The following is a 23,496-nucleotide window of genomic DNA, read 5'->3' on the forward strand; positions in this document are numbered from 1 at the left end:
TGCAGGGCCTCCGTGCGGGGCAAGCTCGGGATCCCAACCCCTGTGGCCAGCAGGATACTTACATGGGTACGGAACCTTAAACCACGGGGCCACCAGAAGTACGCCCTGCCTGGCATCAGTGCGGGCATAGAAGCCGTACTTGGTGCTGTCGGGTGGGAAGACGTCTGTCACCGTGAAGATGAAGCAGAGCAGCCAGGACACAAGGATGGCCAGGATTATCTAAAGGGGTCAAGGGAGAAGTTCTGTCAGGCCCATGGAGCCAGTGGCTGCTGGCCACGCCCACGACCTCCGACCACACGCCCAGCCCAGCCCAGCCTAGCGCCCTCCACTGGCAGTGCTCGGCACGGCTGCTCCATGGATGGAATCGCACTGAGAAAGTTGTCTCCCACGGCTGAACCGACTGCGATCTTCCAAGAGCTGGCTGGTAAGCTACTGTGGAGACGGTGCCTGCTGGGACCACACGCAGTCGGACCCCACTCAGCCCCAGGGACAGGGCCCTTGCTTTCTCCAGTCCTGCTCCTGTTTCCAACCTGGAACCTTCCAAAGCTTCTGAACTTCATAGGCCACAACAAGTCGGGTGGCCGTCAGCTCCCCAAGGTCACTACCACGTCCCTCGCGTGGACAGTTTCCACCTGGACCAAGGGCAACCATGTCGCTGTGGCGGGCAGGACCCAGCCACTCACCGGGAACATTTTGAAAAGCTGCAACTTGTATGCGGTCCACCCTTTCTTGGATTTGTAAATCGGCAGAGGAAACTTGACATTTCTGGCATACTGAGAAAACAGTAACACGAGGAAAATTGTCCTGTGGAAAGAAAAGCAGCTAGGTTAAAGGGTGTTCCTTCAGGGTCTGAAAAGGACAAGCAAAGCTTCAGTGACAAAACTGGCCATGGGTGTGTCTGTCGCTCACCCAGAGGGCAGCCGGGACTCTGCAGGACTGCATGGGACACCAAACCCTTCAGGAATACCTTCTCGGGGAGCATGACTCCCCTCCCTGACCCAGCATTGCCTGACGTTGAGATGAAATGGCAATGCCATGGCTTGGGCTGAGTTCTCACAAACAGAATAAGGAATATCCGCACGGCTAAGGAAAGCTCATGCCATGTGAGGATGAGAGGTGCCGGTACGGCACAGGCTGCACAGGTTCACTACAAGCAGAAGTGAGCCCCCCCGCCCCCACCCTCCGTGTGCCTGCCTATGCAGGAACTGGCGGGAAGGACATGGCAAAACAAATGTCCACGGGAACTGGTAATACAATTCCACTTTTGTGGAAAACACAGATATACTCACAATGAGTATAAATAACTTCTAACAAGCAAAAATTGAAACTTCCATATTTAAGAAAAGTACACGCAGTAGAATTCAGGATTAGTGATGCTCTGGGAGGTCTTGTGCCAGATGTCACAGTGAGGTCACCTTGTGGAAGGCTGTGACCTCAGCCTTACAGGTGTGGCTTCCAGGTTCGTCCCGTTTGACCACTGGGATGAAGCCAACAGTCCCAAGATCCCACGGCTAGTCTGAGAGTGCTGGGGCCAGGGCCTACCCAGCTCTGCAGCCTGAGCCTTGTCCACTGCTCTGCTGAGTACAAGGACAGGGAGGTCTGGGCTGGTAGAGGACCACTTGGGATTGCCCTGTGGTGGGACCCTGACACTCCTGCACACGTGGGCTGGTGTAGGACTGCTTCTCTCCCCTGGGGGGATTCACTCACTCACCACTGAAATAATGAAAGAGCGCAAGGACAAGCCGGATGCCCCATGGGGCGGCTCCTCCGCCCAGGTACAGCCTGAGGTGGAGCTGCAGGAAGTGCGAGTTCCCGACCAATGAGCTCAATCATTGCTGGGCTCGGTTCCAGCTGCTGAGATGGAATTATTAGCTCCGTCGACAGCCAGTCTGGTGCCGCTTCACTGCTGCATTCCTAATGAGGCGTGGACTACAGCCCGGCTGCAGAGCAGGTATGTGCTCTCCTCTCCCCCCTTCTCAGGCGCTGCGGTGTGAACTGGCGACCCATTGGGGGTCTCTGCCAGTACTGGTTCAAGGTTTAAAATGCACATGGTGCCCAAGTTACTGCAATTCCTCTGGGACAGTCAACTTTAATAAAAACAATATATCAGGGCTGGTGCTGTGGCTTAGTGGGTAAAGCTGCTGCCTGAAGTGCCAGCATCCCATGTGGATATTAGTTCGAGTCCTGGTTGCTCTACTTCCAATCCAGCTCCCTGCTAACATGCCTGGGAAAGCAGCAGCAGATGGTTCAAGTCCTTGTGCCCCTGCACCCATGTGGGAGACCTGGAAGAAGCCCCAGGCTCCTGGTTTCAGATCAGCTCAGTTCTGGCCACTGTAGCCATTTGGGGAATGAACCAGGAGGTGGTTCTCTCTCTGTCTTCCAAATAAATAAATAAATCTTTTTAAAAAAATACAGGAAAAGCAGATGCTAAATCTGGCCTATTTTAACCTTAGAGAGGCATAAAATTTTTGTGTTTGAAAAAAAATGCTGCTTCTTTTTTTTTCTTTTTTTTGGGGGGGGGGGCAGGCAGAGTTAGACAGTGAGAGAGAGAGACAGAGACAAAGGTCTTCCTTTTCTGCTGGTTCACCCCTCAATGGCCGCTGCGGCCGGCGCACTGTGGCCAGCGCACCACACTGATTCGAAGCCAGGAGCCAGGTGCTTCTCCTGGTCTCTTATGCAGGTGCAGGGTCCAAGGACCTGGGCCATCCTCCACTGCACTCCTGGGCCACAGCAGAGAGCTGGACTGGAAGAGGAGCAACTGGGACAGAATCTGGCACCCCAACTGAGACTAAAACCCAGGGTGTGGAGGATTAGCCTACTGAGCCACGGCACCGGCCATTGCTGCTTCATTTTAAAGTGAATACTCCAAGGTCCACAAAAGCTACTGATATTATTTCAGGTAAGACCTACCAATACCAGTACCCACTTTGCAAAGGGCACTGAGGAGAGAACAGGGACAGAGTTTGAGGGAGGGCACTCAGATCTCAGGCCTAGGAGCTGGCAATCTGTTCATCAGACACATGAACAGTACATTTTTTTCCCTTGTATAAGACCCATCTAAGTGGGGCCAGACTTGTGGTATAGCAGGAAAAGCAGGCACATCTCATATGGGTGCTGGTTCTGGCTGCTTCAAGTGGGAGACCTGGAGGAAGCTTCAGGCTCCTGGCTTTGGCCTGACCCAGCCCTGGCAGTTGCAGCCATTTGGGGAGTAAACCAGCAAGATGGAAGATATGTGTGTGTGCAACTCTACCTTTCAAACGAATAAATAAATCTTTTTTAAAAATACCCATTTAAGTTTATTTTTATCCTCAATACACCTGCGGCAGACAGGCCAGGTGCCCTGTGAGCGTAGGGCAAAGGCACAGGCTCAGAGATGGGGATGCACCTGTATTCTCAGTGTCTGGGCCTGGCAGAGGGCACCAGCGGTCAGCCCCAGAGCCTCTGGCTGCACGGCAGGTGCTTCCCACCTCAGGCTTAACATTTCTCATCTTTTTAACCTTTATTTTACTTTACTATTATGCAAGCAGTACATACTAAGTTGTAGAAAATTTTGAAAAGGCAGATAAGCAAAAGAATGAGACAAAAACCGAAGGCGACTTACAACCCCCACGCTGGGTGAGAAAATCAGGTAACACTGTGGCCTATCCATTTCTGATTGGCTATTCCCTGCCAGGCATCAGGGTCAGAGGAAGACAGATGGATAGCCTGCCCCCATCCCTGTCCTCAGGGCACCAATGGGTTCTTCTCTAACCCATGTTGGGATCACACTCTACACTATTTCCTAACCAGCTGTCAGCAGCTATCAATGCCAAGAGCACTTCTCTACCTCCTGCTTATGGACAGACCATAACCGTTTAACAATTCCCTTTGGTGTGACACTGGAAGCTACATGAACAACTTCACAAGCCCACCCACAGAGACCAAAATCATCCACTGGCTGCTCACTGGGACATGGTGTCTTATTGTAATTCTAAATCCCTGCCCATTTCATCAATTCAGCTACCTGTATCATCGCTTATTTTAAAATTTTTCCTTTACACATGAGGATATGCATTTCAGCACTGCTTTAGACATCAAATACTTTAAACCACATGAGTGTCAACTGGGGCGTGGCTGGACACACGACAGACCATTCACACAACTTAAGCTTGTGCAGCTTCAGGAGGGGTAAGAACCATCTGCAAACAGGGCTCTGGAGAGACCAGCCAACAACTTGTTGGGGTGAGACAAGTTACACAATAATAGGATGTTAATGCTGTGTGCTTCTGTTTGCCTGTATGTGCATAAAAACGTAAAGATATGGAAGGACAAACACCACACTTAACTAATCATGGGATTTCCTTTGAGAGATGAGGTGAGTGGGAGGGGATTATTAACTTACTTCAGATGTCTGCTTAATTCCTGTTCAGTTTCAAATGACTAGCATTTAAATGGATGGGGAGGGCAGGGAGACAGTCGGTGCTCTTGAGCTTGAGGTAGGATGTGGGTGTTCTTTATACTAGACTTTGCATTTTTATGTAGGTTCAACCTTTTTCCTAAGTAAATAATAAATTTTCTCAGGAGAAACAGTTTCTATTAAGGACTTCTGTATCGATGGCAGCTGCTGATTCATTGAACTGGGGCATCTTCTGTGGACACCAGCTGCCACTGCAGCGAGTTGGGTGCCCCGTTTGTGCGACCCCATCCGAAGAAAAGCAGGGAGGACGCTCCCACTACCTGCCACAGGCGTGAACCGCGGACAAGGAGTGCGTGGCCGAGCCCGGGACCTCGGGCACAGGAGCCCTCCTTGTGCAAGTTGTTGAGATTCATTTCTTTTTTTTTTTTTTTTTTTTTTTTTTTGACAGGCAGAGTGGACAGTGAGAGAGAGAGACAGAGAGAAAGGTCTTCCTTCGCCGTTGGTTCACCCTCCAATGGCCGCCGCGGCCGGCGCGCTGCGGCCGGCGCACCGCGCTGATCCGATGGCAGGAGCCAGGAGCCAGGTGCTTTTCCTGGTCTCCCATGGGGTGCAGGAGATTCATTTCTAATCTAGTTTCACAGCGGCTCTGACATTGGTATAGCTAAACCTACCCAATATCTACCTTAACAAAGATCTTCCCCACGCTGTGATTAAATATTTATGTAGGCTGTCTTCTAGCGTGTTCACAGTGTTTGATTCGACTGAAATGTCACCTGGTATCAAGCAGGACTCTGGTATTTTCCTATTGTTTTCCTACACGAATCTCTCACGTCCCCCTGGCTGCAAACAGGCTCACCACGCTGTTCTAGACATCTTTCCTTGGTCCTGCTTCCCCCCCCGCTTCTGCTCCAGCAGTGTCCATCTCTGTCCCAGGCCTACGGTGTGACTGAGGAAGCTCTGCGATGTATCTAGTTCCTGGGAGGGCAGGTCGCCGGGCCTGCCCCCACCCCTTCTGTACCGACCCACACTCTTGTTTTCTGGTCTCACGCATGGGCTCGCGTGCCCAGAGCGGCCTGGGTCAACCCCCGTGACGAGAAACATGCTGATCTCAGTTCCTGCCTGCTGTTGTCTCTCAACATTGAAGTGCGGGGCATTTTTAAATCCTCTTCAGGAAACATCCTTCTATTCCCACCCCTCTGACAGCAGGGACACAGGCTGAGTTTGATCAAATATTTTTTGAAGAGTCATCATGGTTCTCATGAATAAAAACACACGAGCAAACTAATTAGTAAGTGCACTCGTGTTGGGTTTTGTCAGCACATTATCTGTTATCTCCTCACCCTTGAATTCCTGAAATGACACAAGGGGTCTTTCGCTATAGTATTTCTAGCAGCATTTCCTCAGACCACATTCCAAACAATATCCTCCCAAGATACGTTTATAGGCGTGGCATTAAAAATAAATTAGGTTTGAGCAGTGCTGGGTACCAAATGCCTGTCTCGGTGAGGAACAGTGTTTCGCATACTTGCATCTGAAAGACTGCAAGGAGCCTTGCTGTGGGTGACCTGGATGTGGCTGAACTCTGCTTGGAACATGAACACAGAATATCCATCAGCCCAGTTTTGTTTTGTTTTTCACAACCCTGGGCTGAGGGCCCAGGGTTCTCCTTTTGTCAGTGAGGACCTGTCACGAGGGTGCAGGTGGCTGGGCAGTTCCCACTTTTCTCGGCGCTCCAGAGCAGCAGAACCCACGCAGGATGTCTCTTCCTGAAGATGCAGTACACTCGCCGCTAACTGACAGGGCCCAGGGGTCCACTCCGGATCAAAGACCTGCGACAACGTTCTTCCTGTGGTCATGGGCTGCATCCCCGCTGCCTTCTCACTAAACTCACACCCTGCCTGCTCAGCACCTGCCCTGTCGGAGAAGAAGGGGCACCAGGTGCTGCAGGTGCCACGGTGACTGTCTGCACGAAGGAAGCTGACAGCCCAAGGACAAAGAAGAGCTCTTGGAAACCAAAACGGACAAGAGCAGAAGTGAGAAGCTTGATAGAGAGATTGACAGGTGAAGCTGCGGAGATTCCCACCAACAAAGAAGACGAAGAGAAGAAAAACAGGAGAAGGAAAAGGAAAAGAATGGAGGCGGGGCCGGCGCTGCGGCATAGCGGGTTAATGCCCTGGCCTGAAGCGCCAGCATTCCATATGGACGCTGGTTCTAGTCCTGGCTGCTCCTCTTCCAATCCAGCTCTCCGCTATGGCCTTGGAAAGCAGTTATAAGATGGCCCAAGTCCTTGGGCCCCTGCACTCACATAGGAGACTCAGAAGAAGTTCCTGGCTCTTGGCTTCAGATTGGCTCAGTTCTGGCCATTCCAGCCAACTGGGGAGTGAACCAGCGGATGGAAGACCTCTCTCTCTGCCTCTCCTCTCTCTGTGTAAATAAATCTTAAAATATATATATTTATTTAAAAAAATAAAGAATGGAGGTGACTCGGGGAGGTCCGGTGTAAGCCACGGGGAGCAGGCTGTGCAGGTTAGTAGCACAGAGACGACAGGAGAAGGAGCGGCGTGAGGGGCAGAGAGGGAATCCGAGGTCTAAGGCTTTCTCCCACTTATACTTGAGGAGTCTTGTGGCTTGGCGAGCGCAGGGCAAGCTTGAGGGCTGGCCTGCGAGTGTGGTGCTCAACGGCTCTGACCTCCGGGTTGACATGGGACCGTGGAGAGCTGCAGCCCGGTCCTGACGACCTCAATGGTCAGAGGTTGGAGTGAGAGGCAGCGAATCGTCACGACTTGAGCTTTTCTGTGAAGCCACCTGTAGTTTGCTAGGTTTTTTTTGTGTTTTAATTTGGGGGCAGGCAGCGTCCGGCAGCTCCTCTCATCTTAACTAGGCCACGCCACAAAAGATCAGCTCTGGACTGGTCGCTTTTATTTGCTCCACGTGTTCTGTACCCTTGTTAACCCTCCCCTCTCCACCTTCATCAGATTCATAACTGAAGCCTGCTTTTCTAGCTCCTGAAGATAAAATCAGCTTTAAAAGTTGTGAATTTTCTCAACAAGGGTGACTGGTGCTGGCATTTGTGAAGCTGTTAGTAGCAGCAAAGGGCCCATTTCCTCTCTGCTCAAGAGTTATTTATAAAAATGTTCTAATTAGCCTCTAAGCGGTTGGGGTTTTTCCTCCCTCACCCTCTTGACGCTGGTTTCTAATTCTACTGTATTACAGTGAACTCCTCCATCTTGGTGTTCACTGTGTGTCAGCGAGTGAATACTAACACAAGCCATCACACTCAGGCAGGTGTGGCATACATTTGCACCAACCTTTCGTGAAATGAGAAAATTAAATAAAATTAAATTCTTCCCTGTGTAACACTGTGTGAATTACAATTAAACTGTGACTCACTTTATTCGCACATCGTGTCCTAAAATGCAAAAAGACTGTACTCGGAGAATTAAGCTCTGTCAGAGCAGTGGGGTCTGAAAGCCGCACCAGCTGTGTGACTCTGGGCCAGCAACACTGCAGCTCTGTCCCTTGGTCTCTTCGGCTGTCCAATGGGAATAATGATGCTGTCTGCCTTGTAATACGAACAACTGTTTAAATAAAGCGCTGATGCCTGGTTTAGAAAGCTCCATAGCCAGCACCATGGCTCACTAAGCTAATCCTCCGCCTGCAGTGCCGGCACACTGGGTCCTAGTCCTGGTTGGGGTGCTGGATTCTGTCCCGGTTGCCCCTCTTCCAGTCCAGCTCCCTGCTGTGGCCCAGGAAGGCAGTGGAAGATGGCCTAAGTGCTTGGGCCCTGCACCCGCATGGGAGACCAGGAGAAGCACCTGGCTCCTGGCTTTGGATTGGCGCACTGCGCCGGCCATAGCAGCCATTTGGGGAGTGATCCAATGGAAGGAAGACCTTTCTCTCTGTCTCTCTCTCTCTAACTCTGCTTGACAAAAAAAAAAAAAAAAAAAAAAACACCTCCATAAATTCTGCCTGGTAGTAAATAATTACAGAACAGTTCATAAAGCACAGAATAAATCTGGAAGTCATCTCTGGCAGGACTTCCTTTGCTTCAGAAGTGTTAGCGGCTGGAAACATTACTGACGGTGTCGTCAGTGACTGCACATGTGCTGCACACACAGGAGCCGGAGTTCCCTGCCTCAGTCCTGTATGTCTGCACTGACACAAAGCGTCCACACCTCTGAAAGGGGCGAGGGCAGCTTCAGCAGACTTGACGTTCTGGGCAAGGGGGCCACAAGGTCCCCGGCAGAGACCCCGGATTCTGCCGCGGAGCTCTGTTTGGCCGGGGGAGCTGGACCACACCATCAGTGCCGACAGACCCTTCTGCAGCTCCTGTCCACTGGTGGCCTGGAGGTATTTTTTAGGAGTCATTTGAAGGATGTGGCTTCTCAGTATTTCAAGTCATGCGCCTGAGACTTAGCATGACCTCAAAAGTTAAGAGCTGAGGATGGCACCACCTGACCCATTTAAAACCTTCCACTTCTCCCCTGACGTGACATCACGGCCAAGTCTGTCTTTGGAATACCTTGGCTGTCTATCACTTCCTAAACTCTGGGGCTAAGATCCTTTCCACCATTCCCTGGCACAAGAGGAATAAAGTTCAAACTGTCAGACTGTTCTTTCTAAGAGAGTAAAAAAAGTTATCTCCCAGCATCTATGCGAACGTTCCAGAAGGCCGCCCTACAGTAGTGACATGGAGTTAGGGGACACACTTCCCATCCGCTCCCGCAACACTTACAGCATGGCGATGCCCCAGTGCTTCCCCGCTCTCTCCCCAGCTGCCTGGAAACCCGAGAGGCCGATGAGGGCGACCGTGGGCGTGATGGTGAGGGGCCCGATGTAGCGCAGCAGAGCCCCGGGCAGGCCCAGGAGGCCGATGAAGACTTCTATCAACGAGGACATGATGATAGCCCCCTGGATCTGGAAACAGAGACAGCGCAGACCTGAGCATGAGCTGCATCAGGTCAGACACCCCACACGTCACCTGCCACGACCACTAACCCCCCAGACAAGCTATGTCATCATACAGGGGGCACGACACAGCTGGACACTCACTGGGACCTAGCACAGCTGAGTACTGCATCACTGATGCAAGATCATTACAGAAATGCGCACCGAGGGGCAGGGGTTGCGGCACATGGTGTTAAGTCACCACAGCCCCCGTCAGACTGTCTGGTTCGAGTCCTGGCTCCTCTGCTTCTGATCCAGCCTCCTGCTAGTGCGCCTGAGAAGTGCACCTGTCACTCAGCCTTTCAAGTGAATAATTTTTTTTTTCAAAAGTAAATGGTGCACAGAGTATAAAGCAAGCTATCCTTCACCACTGAGAAACAATATAGACAAAATGTCTGATGTCCACTTAGTGCACACACTGCAGGCCAGAGACTCATGGCTACAGAGTGGGTCTCTGGTGGACAGTCCAAGGGTGTCCAGTGTGAGAATGGCCATGTCTGTGCTAACCCTGCACAGACGGCGAATCATCTCAGATGTGAATCCGCGGCCAGCCCTTCTTCACATCTGCAGAGCGCCACACACGGCTCGGTGTAAGTACACTCGGGCAGACACATTCTCAGTAGTTCTTTCTGAAAACACAGGCAAATCCTGAGGCCAAGATGAGCAACTTTGCTCCCTGTCCACGCGCCAGGCCTCGGCTGGTCACACTGCAAGGTGTGAGCAGACAGGCGCGCGGGCCGGTAGAGGCGGGGCGCCGCCTGGCTGCACGCAGCCTTTCCACGGGCTCTGCTCGGCGGGGACATTAGCTACGCTTAGTTTGCCCAGAGCGAAACGTCTCAGATCCTGAGAGGGGCTAATGAACGTGAGTGCAGTTTCTGGGGAGCAGACAACGGCCGCTCTTTACCTCTCGGATCCGGGGGTACCAGATGTGCTCCGTGTGCAGCAGCTCTGCGGTCCCGTTGGCAATGGACACATCTTGAAAACACAAACAAAGACAAGGTTTTCCTTGGAGTGACCCTGAGGCCTCGCAGGACTCATGCACTTCACCCTTCAAGGAGAAGCTCCTCCCTGTGTTAAGTGTCCCGTGTCCATCAGCACCCATCCCTGCCATCCGACCTCAACAGGGCAGCGGAGCACACTGACAGGTGCGCTTCCCCAGGCTAATTTAACCAAATGCACCCCAGCGCCCTGAGAGCTCCCCAGTGTGTCACGGCTGACGGAAGCGGCGATCCACATTACTGGTTCCGGCCTCACGCCAGAAAGCCAACCTTCGCCAAGCGGCCGACTGAAATGCCCCACAGCGAGCTTGCTGGACTGAGGTTTTAGGAACCTAGGTAAAACAGAGGGCCTTTGCTGGCGCCTACAGCAAATCCATGGTCCCAAAGTAATTCCTAGGAGCGAGGAAGGAAGTGAGGGCTGGGACTCTGTTGCTCCTGGAACCTCAAAGCGTGAACTGTCTTTTGAGAGGGCTACAGGTCTGACTCTGATTTTCTCCAGTCCCTGACCTTGTCGGGTTCCTTAAGGATCTTTGCAATCACTAAGGAAGGGGACCGAGAGTCGTTTGCAGGAAACCGCAGGAGCCAGATCCTTAAAAAGCAGAGACGTTTCAGAGAAGGGATGCTGACGCAGCAGAGAGAGTGATTACTGGGGAGGGGTGGGGGTCGTCAAAACCACGGAGAGAGAGAGGCAGAAAAATAGCACAAGTATTTTTCTATCCCGTTCCCGCATGTATCAATTTCATTAGCATAGAGAAGTGAGGTCATGCCTGGTCCTTACTTGCTCTTAGGCTGGGGACAGATGAACGAGTGGATAGAGAGAGACAGACAGACACGATCCACAGATTGGAGCTCTAAGCTGTGTGTGGGTTTGTGCCTAATTCCATCAGGGACGTCCTGCTGCTGAGGGCAGCGTGGCCAGGCCTCCCTTCGGTCACCTGCATGAAAAGGACCCCAATGACATATGTGGAAATAACTGCAATTACCTGTGGTGTTACATTTCCATTTATCTAAAGACAGGATGGCTCGAGCAGGGGCCAAAAATGCAAAAGCACTGGCCTGAAACAGGGGTAACCTAAAAGAAACGAGACCAAAACCATGATCACGGCATCGGGAACTACCGAGGTAGTTCACTATTGACAGCGTAACAGTCTTTTCCACAGACACACAGCACATGGGTAAAGGCAGGCACACCTGGAAGAAAGAGCCCCGGCTGCAGGGATCGCCTCCTACGCCACACAGCTCCGTCCTCCCTCCTGCTACTCAGCCCCAGGAAGCTCTGGGAGGAGGGGGGTGGTCAGGGAGTCTGGGGTCAGTGCCAGCAGCCCCTGCCACCGCCACCTTTCCCCTGGAGGGAGGGGGCCTTTGGGCACCTGGGCTTCCCCCTTTGCCTGCTGAGCTATGAGCTCCTCCTTAAACGCCAGTGCGCTCTGCTACGGAACCTCCCCCCTCCTCTTCCCTTTCACAGTCTGATCCCCTGGCATGAGCAGCGTCTATCTCCTCCCGCTGTTCCAGTGTGAAGAGGCAAAGACAGCCCTGCTCACGGCCGGCAAGTATTGAAACTGTGTTAGCGATCCAGACCTCTCAAAGGGAAAGGAAGTGGTGAGTTATACAGGAGAGGAAATACACTAAATATTCTGCATCATCCTTAAAAATCCTCACAAGTGCTCGAACGCATCCTCAAGGGGCCGGGCACCCTCCCTGCCCACCTCCTCCGAATGAACGCACAGACCCTCGAACGCCACCACTCGGTCACTTTAGATGCTTGATGCTGAATTCACGAGCACTGTGGCTCCTCCAACTGGAAAGAACTTTGCCTTTTCTGAAGAACGCACAGTATCTCCGCTAGGTTGTACGACTGTGGCTTTACGGGCTCCTGAGAAAACTGTAGTTTTCGCATTATTTGTGGCTCTGGTTTGCAGAACTGGGGAGACCCCCCTCCCAGCCCCGATACCCAAATCCTTCTTAAAGGCTCTAAGTGGCCTTGCCAGTGAGACAGAAACCCGAGGTCTTCTCGCAGCTACCGGACAGCAGGTTCAGCCCACGGGGGACCAGGTACCAGATTGAGTGACACAGCGGGCTGGGCAAGTCCAGAGCCAGTGCACACCATTCTGAGTCAGACAAGGGTCAGGATCCCTGTGTCACAGACGCCCACGTGGCTGTGTTAACCACGCAATGAAAGCAGGAAGGGTGCTGGCTTTAAGATGGAGGCAGACCACCCAGCACAACCCAGACGCCCTGCTGACAGCCACTCCCATGGGCATACCCCCCACCAGCTGCCCAGCTACGACCACCTGCTGGAGGGGAGAACACTGTTCAACTTTGCAAAAAGCTCGAGCAGCATGAATTTTTGGGAGCACAAGCAAAGGGCAGAGGGAAGGCAGCACCTCACAGGGGAAGGAAGCCACCTCGCAGGGTCCAAGCAGCAGCTGTGTCACTGGGGTTTCAGATTTCAAGCCGTGCTTCCCACAGCAAGGGAAAGGAAGAGTGAGCTGCAGGAGGAGATCTAGGCCTCAGGAGCCTGGCCATCCCGTGCTGTCAGACTGGCACTAGGTTCCACGGGTCGGATCTCAGCCTGAATCTGATCGTGTCCTCTGTCAGGGCAAGCACTTTATGGGTTAACAAGGACGAAAGGCCTTGCCAGCACTGTGAAAAAGCAGCTCGCTCGTTTGCAAGCAGCTGGATTCTGGTTTCCTCTGAGTGGGCGACAACGGAAAAAGTCTCCCCCAGGGCAATCAGGAAAGAGCCACACGCACTGGTGCTAGTGTCGCCATTCAGCCACGCACAGCACTGCCCCGGCAGCTAGTGTGGGCTGTGCAACTGGCAGCATGACCCAGTGGCGACTGCAATATTCCTGGGGTAGCTGCAGCGAGAGCACATGAACATGCTACGCAGCAGCCTCCGAGCTCACGGTCATCAGAGCCAAATTCCCCAGAAAGAGACCAACACCACAGAGCGGTTGTGCCCAGGAGCCTGCCCAGCGTGAGGCTGGCCAATCCTTGCTCCTGTCTTGGAGATCCTGCTCACGTGACCATCATCCAAAACCTCAGGCACATGGATCGCCCCAGGCACCCAAGACTGCTGATGGGTGGGAAGGCTGATGGCTGGGAAGGAAGCTGATTAAACTGGCCGGTGCGGCAAATCTGCCACGCCGTCTGCTTTTGCGAGGCAGGGATCCCTGGAACACAGGCTTGCTCGCTCGCTCACCCGTGCACCGCATGGTTACCACGGACCCTGCAGGGCCTCGAGCAGCCACTTTCGCAGTGTTCTCTTTTGCATGGAAAGTCTACCTTCAGTGTGGAAAAGCCTGTGGATTCTCGCAGGGACCGCGTCTACAATCCACAGTATGACCAGCCGGTAGTGTCAAGCAGCCTGAGCAGACAGGACACTTTGTCATACCTGGCCCCCGTCAAGCCCCAGGTTAGGGCGGCAACAGGATCTAACCTGCCCCAGACAGGCTCTGCTTTATTGAAAGCCTTGTTGGAGGCTCCTCATTTCCGCCTGGCTACCAAGGTGAACTGAACCCCATGCCTGGCCCACCTGCCCTTTCACACATCTGCTGTCATCAACAATTGCCTGTGTTCAGTTTTTAGTTGTCACTCAAGCCACGTCCTCCAGGATCACTCCTGAAACTGTAATTTGTTCCCCTACAGTTCAAGACTTCCTAGCTGCCACTTTTGCAAGTCACCCGCCCGAGGTGCCGGGAAGAAATGGGGCAGGGTCTACGTCTCACGGGGTTCTGGGCTGGGGACCCCAGAGCAGCACTGCGAAGTCGCTTCTAGGTGAGGTCGAGACTGACAGCCCCTGTGCTAGAGGAAGCGAGCCATCACTTTGGCCCTCGTAACCACTTCTTGGGGACGTGCGAGACACAGGCACAAGGCTGAGCAGATACAACAATGAAAACAACTACGCAGCGCCTTGTGCGGGGTTTCTGCATTGTTCAGGAGATGCCAATCATGGCCACGTGTGAACGGGGCAGGCTGCTGTGGGCTCTGCAGGAGTGGTCACGGAGGCCAGGACGAGGGCGCTGGTAGCCCTCAGCATGTTCCTAACGAGAGCACAAAGGAAGCTGAAGCTGGACTGGGGAGGCTGGAGAACTGCAGATGCTTTACAGTGAGGGAAAGGACAGGGCAAAGGTCAGAGGGCGCAGGGCCAACACTCTGCCCGTGGGCAGAAGGAAAACCCCAGAAAGAGCCACTTTAGGGGAGCAGGACAGGTGACCCAGACCTGAAGCTACTCTGGCCTGGTGGGAACCTCACCGTGGAGGACGGCCCCAAGGCTGTGGGGCAGGGACCCTCCCCCCATCCTCTGGCCCTGGCTCAGGGGACCGAGCATCCCAGGCCAGGCTGCTGCACACTCGTTCACGGATGGGCCACAGTCTCTGCCGCTGCATTTCCCAGATGCTGACCCTGCCTGTCCCGGCCTCATGGCCAGATCTCTGGACCTAGCACGTACGTCCCCGGCCAACAAATGCGTGACTAGCTGATGGCTCCACCTACCAATGTCCTATAACAGGGATTTTATCAGACTAGAACTGGGAGGTTATTTTCTGGAATGTTGATTTTCGCTGCAAATTTGGGAGAGGGCATTGCTCAGACTGGAAGCCCTACACAGACGGAGCCATGAGGCATCAGCACACGATGGGCCAGGCAAAGCTTCAGGGCCACCGAGGAAGCCCTCCAGAAGCTCAGAAGGCCTCGGGTTGTGCAGAGCATCAGGAAGGCACAAAGCTATCTGCCCAGAACTTAGCTCTTCCATGAAAATGAACAAAAATAAAACCCGTTCACACAGACAGCAGGCATTGTGCCCTCGCTTCCTCAACCAACCAATCACCCACATCTCGCAAGACCCTTCGCTGCCACACGAGTGCAGGACAACCTGAAAACCATACCTGTGGCTGTGGTTTTAATATTGGATTTGCCATTGGGAGTGCCTGTCCCAAGTGTCTCTAGAGAACAGCAAACCGCAACATGCCAAAGAAAATTTGGTAACTGATGGCCTGCACCATTACTTACTGTACAAGGGGGCAGTTCTGACACAAAAAGTTCTGAAAGCTATGTATGTGAGAGATCTTCAAAAAATGCAGGAGGGGGCTAGTGCTGTGGCGCAATAGGTCAAGCCACCTCCTGTGATGCTGGCATCTCATTTGGATGCCAGTTTGAATCCTGGCTGCTCCACTTCTGATCCAGCTTCCTGCTAATGTGCCTGAGAAAGTAGCGGAAGATGGCCAAAGTGCTTGGGCTTCTGCCACCCACACTGGAGACCGGGAAAAAGCTCCTGGCTTCAGGCTGGCCCTGGCCCAGCCACTGCAGCCCATTTGGGGCCATGAATTAATGTGTGGAAGATTCTCTGTCTCTCCATCCCTCTGTCTTTCAAATAAATGTTTTTAAAAAATGCATGAGAAATGCATAGTACAGAAAAACTATACATGAATTTCAAAATTTATGCACCAAAATAAGCTTATTTTATAACTACATTTTCCCTGAACTTTCTGAAATACTCCCTTACCTGTGTATCTGTCGCTCTAATGGCTGGGCTGTTAGAGTCGCTTGCAGATCTAGCATACATCACCAACACTTCAGCACGCCTCCCCTAAGAATAAGCATATTCTCCTACATCTCCACCTTCCCCTCATCACAGCCAAGACCAGGGACAGCAATTTAATAATGCAATCCAACACTCAAGCCATACTTAAGTTTCTCTAATTGTTTAAAAAAAGTACTTACATCTCCTTCTCCCTTCCCCGACTGAAGCCCTACGTTGTGTCCAGTTATCCAGTGTCAGGTTCAGGTCCAGACCAGACATCTTTGGCAAAGAAACTGCACAGGTGTCACTGCCTCATGGCAGGAGCTCCTCCTTGGTAGAAGTTTGTTTAAGGCGGCAGCTGCTGTACCTCTCCACTGCAAAAGTGCCTCTTCCCCTGTGCAATTAATAATCTGCCCAGGGGCCGGTGCCGTGGCACAGCAGTTAAAGCCGCCGCCTACAGTGCTGGCATCCCATATGGGCACTAATTCAAGTCCTGGCTATTGCTCTTCCGATCCAGCTCTCTGCTATGGCCTGGGAAAGCAGGAGAAGATAGCCCAAGTCCTTGGACCCCTGCATCCATGTGGAAGACTCAGAAGAAGATTCTGGCTCCTGGCTTTGGATTGGCACAGTTCCAGTCATTGCGGCCATTTAGGGAGTGAACCAGTGGATGGAATACCTCTCTCTCTCTGCCTCTCCAATAAAATAAATAAATCTTTTTTTTTTTTTTTTTGGACAGGCAGAGTTAGACAGTGAGAGAGAGAGAGACAGAGAGAAAGATCTTCCTTTTCCCTTGGTTCACCCCAAAATGGCCATTGCGGCTGGTGCGCTGCACCGATCTGAAGTCAGGAGCCAGGTGCTTCTCCTGGTCTTCCATGTGGGTGCAGGGCCCAAGCACTTGGGCCATCCTCCACTGTACTCTCAGGCCACAGCGGAGAGCTGGACTGGAAGAGAAGCAACTGGGATAGAATCCAGCGCCCCGACCGGGACTAGAACCCGGGGTACCAGCACCACAGGTGGAGGATTAGCCTATTGAGCCATGGCACAGGCTAAATTTTTTTTTTTTTTTTTTTTTGACAGGCAGAGTTAGACAATGAGAGAGATAGACAGAGAGAAAGGTGTTCCTTCCGTTGGTTCACCCCCCCAAATGGTTGCTACAGCTGGCGTGCTGCGCCGATCCGAAGCCAGGAGCCAGGTGCTTCCTCCTGGTCTCCCATGTGGGTGCAAGGCCCAAGCAGTTGGGCCATCCTCCACTGCCTTCCCGGGCCACAGCAGAGAGCTGGACTGGAAGAGGAGCAACTGGGACAGAATCCGGCGCCCCAACCAGGACTAGAACCCAGTGTGCCGGCGCCGCAGGCGGAGGATTATCCTAGTGAGCTGCGGCGCCGGCCAAAATAAATATATCTTTAAAAAAAAAAATCTGCCTGGGGTTTCTTAGGCTGCATAACTATTACATCATCAGAATGGGTTTAAATGTTTTACTTTTCCAATTCTATCATGCCGTCCAGATTTAAACTGATGTCATTAGTAAAAAAGAGCTTTCCTTTTAGTCCAATTTTATCTCCCTCTTCCTCGCTTCCAAAAATTACTGTCGGCTCATGGATTCCTTTGTTATTCTACATTTTGCAATTCGCTACCGTTCTTAGTAATTAAACTGTCCACACTTGCCCAAAGCAGTCTGTTCAAGCCAGTTCCTGCTACTGCTCTCACAGGACGCCCTTTGAGCAAGCTCCTAGCTTTTTGCTACAAGACGTCCCAGGCTCAACTTGGCACTTTTCTAAACCCCCTCGCACCCCAGCCCACATCATTCTCCACCCTCAACTTACAGACCAAGGTCTTGTGCCGGGTGTATTGCTACTGAGACCCCATGTCTTCTATATGCTTTTGGGTAGCGAGAACACAGATGTCTCAATTCAACCCAGTGCCACTGCGCCCCTTCGCTCGTTCCTTCCATATTTGCATTCCCCTTTTCCTTTGCAGCCCCTCCTTTTCAGACATGATGGCATCAAATCAGACACTTTGCAACTTAAAGATCCGGCCAGGTACAAAGGTGCACATTAGATCTCTGGGGACATGGCGTGGTCCTGTCCGCTGACTGGGGTGGTGGGGAGGTACCTGCACACACGGGGAGAAATCTCCCGGCTGCACATGTTAGAAAGGGTAGATTTCACCCTAGGCCAATTACCTTTCAACAGATATGACTCAACAGGGATTATGCTAATCAAGAGTCTTCAGTGGGCTGGACGGTGAGGTGGGCGTGAGACAGGGGGAGATGAGAATATATCCCTTAAAATACAGAGTTAGGCCAAACAGTCACAAATTCCAAAAACTTTAAAAAGAAAGGAAAGCAAAGAAAAGGAAAAAAGAAAGGAGCCTCCTCCCAGCTCTTGGTGGCAAGTGCTCCTCTGCTGCTGTGCTGGGCCAGTCACTGGGGGTAGCCACAGGGGCGGGGACAAGGATGAGGACCAGCACCAGCAATCCAGCCCTGGGGGAAAGTGTGGGGCACACAGGCCCCACTGGTCAGAGAGCAAAGCAGGAACTACCATCATCAAACCTACATTCACCCTGGGGACCTGGTGCGTGCCCTGGAGCGGCAGAGGAAGCTCACGGCTCAGGGGAGGAGCCCATTTAGAACAGCTGAGCTAAGGAGCAAACTGGGGAATCTGTGAGCAGCCCCAACCCTCACCAGAGAACACACTGAGTGGCAGGGGGGAGGGGCTGAGCAAACACCACTGTGATTTGTGAATGCCTCTGGGATAGGAGCTGGGGTCAGTGGGGCTCACTCTGCTCCCAGCTGTATGCTCAGGAGCACAGCCACCTCCTGGGGCACTCACTCGGGGTGGCGAGGTTGTGTTGGGCTTCTCAGGCATTGCCTGCAGCACCCTCTCTGCCTCCTCCCCTCCCAGAGGGCTCCCTGTGATGAGGAGCGCAAACAGGCCAGTATGGACAGATGCCCGCAGCACCTCGTGTGGATGCTCACTCACGATTCCGCCATTATCAATTTTCATGGGGGAGAGGGGCTTGGCAGGGGTGGGGTGGGGTGGGGTTGTGGGGGGAGTGAGGCTTGGAGAAACCGGGCAGCTGCCCCACACCCCCAGGCTCCTAAGGGGCAGAAAGGGGCCAGCCCACCTCGCAGCCCCTGTTCCCAGGGTGCTGCCTCCCACTTTAAAATTTATGTAAAATTCTCCTTTAGATAAATGGGGGCTAAATTTTATATATGAAAACTACCTGCTTGACATCTCCTACATGGTAATTTGGGCAGAAATGTTATGCTCTGGATCAGCCATGTCTCTGGACCCACCTTCCATCACACAGCAAATGGGGCGGGGGGGGGGCGGGGATTGTGGAGTGAATCCAGCAATGCCAGGACCACCAGCCCAGACCCTTTAGAAAGATGCTGGTGCGGGGTGGGAACAGGAGTGGAGGACTGGTTGTTTTAAAAGGCCAAAGAGACACAATAAACAAAGGCACCACACAAACCCGATTGCATCCATGCGAGGGATGGGAAATACTCATAGAAGGTATTATAGGGACAGCTGGTGAAATTAAATAGCAACTGCATATTGGCCGATGAGACGGAATGGCTGTTAATTTTCTTAGCTGTTGTGAAGGGTGCTACGATTACACAGGAGGGGTGAGCCATTGGGCTGTTTGCAATTTTATTTTTGGGTGGGTCTAAAAACTGTACACGTACCATACTGAAACACACACACAGGAAAACTGCACATGCACCATACCCAAACACACAAAGACAGCATGGAAGAAAACCCCAGTCTCCCTACCCCAACCGCATTGCTTCGTCCCTCCATATCTCCGAGCTTTTCAGAATTCAGCACCCCCAGACTTAAGACCTCGAAGCGCCTGGAGTCACCCCCTGTACTCAGCTCACAGCACACACAGCCCTGGTAACACACAAACAGAAGGTCCTCTCCTTGGGGCAGGCGACACAGCTCCTGAGCCGGCCGTGATGGCTCCCTTGGCCCTATCCCTACCTCTTCTCAGCAAAGGAATGTGAAGGACCAGGAGGGACACCCCAGCTGCAGTCTTCCATTCTGCTGTAGCAGTCAGACTGACGCCTATGGGATCTGGGGTGCCCCTAGAAAGGCAGTAGGACTCTCCCGCCACACCTGGGCAAAGACCAGTGTGGAGGGGGCCAGGCTGCATAGGACCCCCCTCCACACGGTTCCCAGGTGTCACCACAGAGCAAGGAGACGGGGTTGCTGACACCAGGGCTAAGGGGTTTCTGAAGGACCTTGCTCTGCTGTCTTGTTATTTTTGAGGTTTTGTGCTAAGTCCCAGCACAAGCCTGAAGGCCGGCTGGGAATCATCACAAACCAACTGGTACCAGAACTGCTGAAAGCTTGCTCAAGGGAAGTCCGAAATGGAGACCTTGTTCAAAGCCAAGTCCAGGGATCAAGGTCAGGGAGAGAGGGAGGAAGCAGCCCTACAGAAACTGCCCTCCCCAGCAAACTCAGGCTCCGGGAGATGCTGAAGCCACAAAAGACCCACGACCACCTGGTTAAACGACTACAGCCCCTGGAAGGAAGAGGAGGCTTCAGCACAGGGCTGCCAGGAGGTGAAGGTAGCGGGGGTCTCCTGCACGCCCAGCATCAGCCACACACCTCGCTGCTGCCCGGGGACAAGGTGTTGCAGGCAGAGTCAACTCTGGCATTTCAAGGTGAGGTCTCGCCCATCGCTATGGCTTCCCCATCCAGTGGGGCTACTTCTATGGGATGACAGAGCAGGCCCAGGACAGAGCAGGGACGACTCGGCCACTGCACCTTGTTCCTGCCTTCATTCAAGACAGGCAGGCATCTGAGCTTCCTCAAAGGCACGGGCCTTGGCTCACCCTCGGGTCCCACCCACTGGTTGGCGGCCAGTGTGCTGGAAATCCTGGAGCCCAGCAAATGGCAGCAAATACACAAAGAACAGGTGGAGCTTAAATGCAACATGGGCCCACCTCAGAGCTGAAGTCTGAGACTCCGTCTTAGGAGTCAGGAAAGCTCAACAAGAGGAGGCATTTCCCTCCTGCTACTCTAAGCCTGGGGAAATGATGGGCGAGCTATAAAACACATCAAACCAAAACAAAGCAAAAGCCACACAGGCGGCCCGCAGGCCCCTGTGGCTAGGAAAGTGGGAACAAACCCCCTTCAGGGTGCAGGTGACGTGGTGCAGTGGTCAAGCCACCATTTGGCACCCCCTCATCACATATTGGAGAGCCTGGGTTCAAGTCCCAGCTATTCCATGTCAGATCCAGCTTCCTGTTCAGGTGTTCTGCAGAAGGCAGCTAACCATGGCTCAAATACTTGGCTCTATGCCAGCCACGTGGGAGACCCAGATGATACTCCAGGCTTCCCGCTTTGTCTAGCCCAGCCCTGGCTGCTGCAGACATTTGCGGAATGAACCAATGGATAGAAGATATCTCCTCCCACCAAATAAATAAATAATAAAAATAAAAAACATCCCTCTGGCTCCTCTGCTTTTCCCTCCTGCAAGTTCCTACCCTTGCACCTGCTCAGCCCGCCTGCTCCACCCGTGCACTTGATTGGACTTTCAGGAGGAAGGACACAGCCCATCAAAGCAGTACTTCACAGTCCACACTGTGGTCCTATGTAATTAGCATCCAGCAGAACTAAAAAGATTTCCCTTTCATGCCATACAAAGCTCAACTATTTCAGGGAGCTTATAACAATCATCTATGAAAATGCAGCAGATCCATTAAAATGGCTGCAAACCACCACGTACAAGAGGCAGCCTCCTTCTATTTCCCAAAAGGAAATAGACCAGGGAGGTCCCCCGCCCCAGTCACACTGCTAACTTCTCATCTGCTACTTGCTCTAAGCTAATGCCTTCAAGGTACAGCCCCAACAGGTAGAATCTCCGCAGAGGAGGCCTCACAGGTTCCCAGTGCACAGGGACTGGGACCTGGGCGCTGGGACTCGAGCCAGGAAGCAGGAGGCTAAGCCCTCAGGACTGCTCTCCATCACCACCTGCTCAGTGACTTCCCTTCAGGTCCCTGGCAGGACCTCACCGTCTCCCTGCTGGGCACCTCTGCACACCACAAGTCACCTTGCACCTTCTGCACAGATGAGTCACCAGCTATCTGTGGGACTCAGTCCATTCTCCCTCCTCATTTTCCTGGTCAACTTCTAACTCAAAAGCTCCAAAAATCCCAAGAGCAGCACCAGGCAGGCCCAAGCCCCCCCAGGGACACACAGTGGCCTGATGAAGGCCCATGTGGAAGTAGGCGGGGCCTGCCACTGTTCCCACTACAGGGGAAGCAGCAAGCCGAGCCGTCAGAGCCAAGCCTCCTGGGTATGGTGCACACAGACGCCCCCCCGCCCCCAGCATTAGCTGCAGCTCTAAGGCCTGGGTCCCTGAGCCCTTGGTCCTCCTCAGCACAGATTCCCTTTCCTGGAGTGGAAGGTGAACTTCACGGATCCAGGATGTGCTATTTGAGACTTGTGCCAACAATGGGCCACCTCCCCCTGTCCCCCGGCCCTTCCAGCTGTGCCCCCACAAGGTCACTCTGCCCACTGGCCTCGGCATGTGATGGGGCAGGGCAGCTCACGGGGCAGGCTGCACTGTGATGAAGCCACCTTCCAGCCCCTCTTCTGATAAACCGACCATTCTCAATTGCAGCCACTGCCCAGATTTACCAAAGACTGTGCCGACAAGTTCACGGGCAAGTCGGCTGTTCAGGGAGATAACGTTTTCCCTATGTACATAGGAAGTCTCCTGGGTCAGCCGACAAAAGCCTCTCCATCCACTCTGGACTTAAAACACAGAACCTCAAACCCCAAATCAGAAGGATGAGAGATACTGTCAGCCAAGCTCAGCGGCCTGCTCAGCCCTGCTCAGACGGGCTGGACCACAACTCCTTTCCCCAGCAGGGCAGTGACACCCCTGTCCCCCGACTCAGGGTTCCCCAAGGAGACCCTCCCTGCTGCTTGGCTGTGGCTATGGGCAGTCCAGCAGGGGTTGGGGATTCAAAGACCCCTCCCCAAGAGCTCGCTAGCTCCTTGGCCTACAGGCCACAAGGCTTTCTCTCCACTCACAGACTTGCTGCCTACTCTCCCAGGGCATGGTATGCTTGCCAACCAGGATACCCCACCACTGCTCATAGCCACACATACCCCTACCCCAAGAAAGGGCAACTCTGTGAGATCCCTAAGGATTCTAACTCATGGGGACACAGCCCACGACTCCATGCGACCTTCTTCACTGGCCCCTCTGGTTCCCACCTCCCCCAGCAAGGAAGGTCAAGCCTTACTCAGACAGCCTCTGATGCAAGAAGAAGAGACAGAACTGGTGGCTCCCCTCCGAGTGGAGCCCTAGGGGGAGTAAGAGGCTGTGCTGTGGAAGGGGAGAAGACAGGCAGAGGAGAGGAGAAGGAAGCTCGCAGGCGGAGATAGGAAAGGATGGCTCTACCCCTTCCTGCGCCAGCGCCACACCCACTGAGGGCAGAGGTGACCAAGCCAAAGCCCTGGCACGAACCAGAGAGGAAGGACAAAAACGAGACGAGACACACGGGAGTAAGAGCCACGTGAGAAGAATGAACACAGTAGGCACGGACGGGAACTCAGAGGACAAGGCTTCCGGGAGTTGGGGATGAGTGACAGGAAGTGAGGACGA

At 53.1% G+C, this 23,496-nt stretch overlaps 1 protein-coding gene across 7 annotated transcripts in view; it reads right to left on the bottom strand.

Moving 5' to 3' along the window:
- SLC23A2 (solute carrier family 23 member 2) overlaps window positions 1-23,496 on the bottom strand; it is a 123,481-nt gene that overhangs the window by 22,906 nt on the left and 77,079 nt on the right. For 5 of the 7 annotated variants that reach the window (XM_051845288.3, XM_051845286.3, XM_089307247.1 and 2 more), the window contains 5 exons: window positions 11,325-11,413; window positions 10,248-10,318; window positions 9,132-9,313; window positions 684-804; window positions 63-219 (listed from right to left, as the gene is read on the bottom strand). In XM_051845288.3, coding sequence (XP_051701248.1) covers window positions 63-219; window positions 684-804; window positions 9,132-9,313; window positions 10,248-10,318; window positions 11,325-11,413 — 620 coding nt within the window. The remainder of the gene's footprint in view (window positions 1-62; window positions 220-683; window positions 805-9,131; window positions 9,314-10,247; window positions 10,319-11,324; window positions 11,414-23,496) is intronic. The other 2 variants (XM_089307248.1, XM_089307249.1) reach the window with 1 other exon arrangement.

This window comes from Oryctolagus cuniculus, chromosome 11 (genome assembly GCF_051225735.1).
Source record: "Oryctolagus cuniculus isolate XC-2025 breed Fujian yellow rabbit chromosome 11, ASM5122573v1, whole genome shotgun sequence".
In the NCBI taxonomy this organism is placed as follows: domain Eukaryota; kingdom Metazoa; phylum Chordata; class Mammalia; order Lagomorpha; family Leporidae; genus Oryctolagus; species Oryctolagus cuniculus.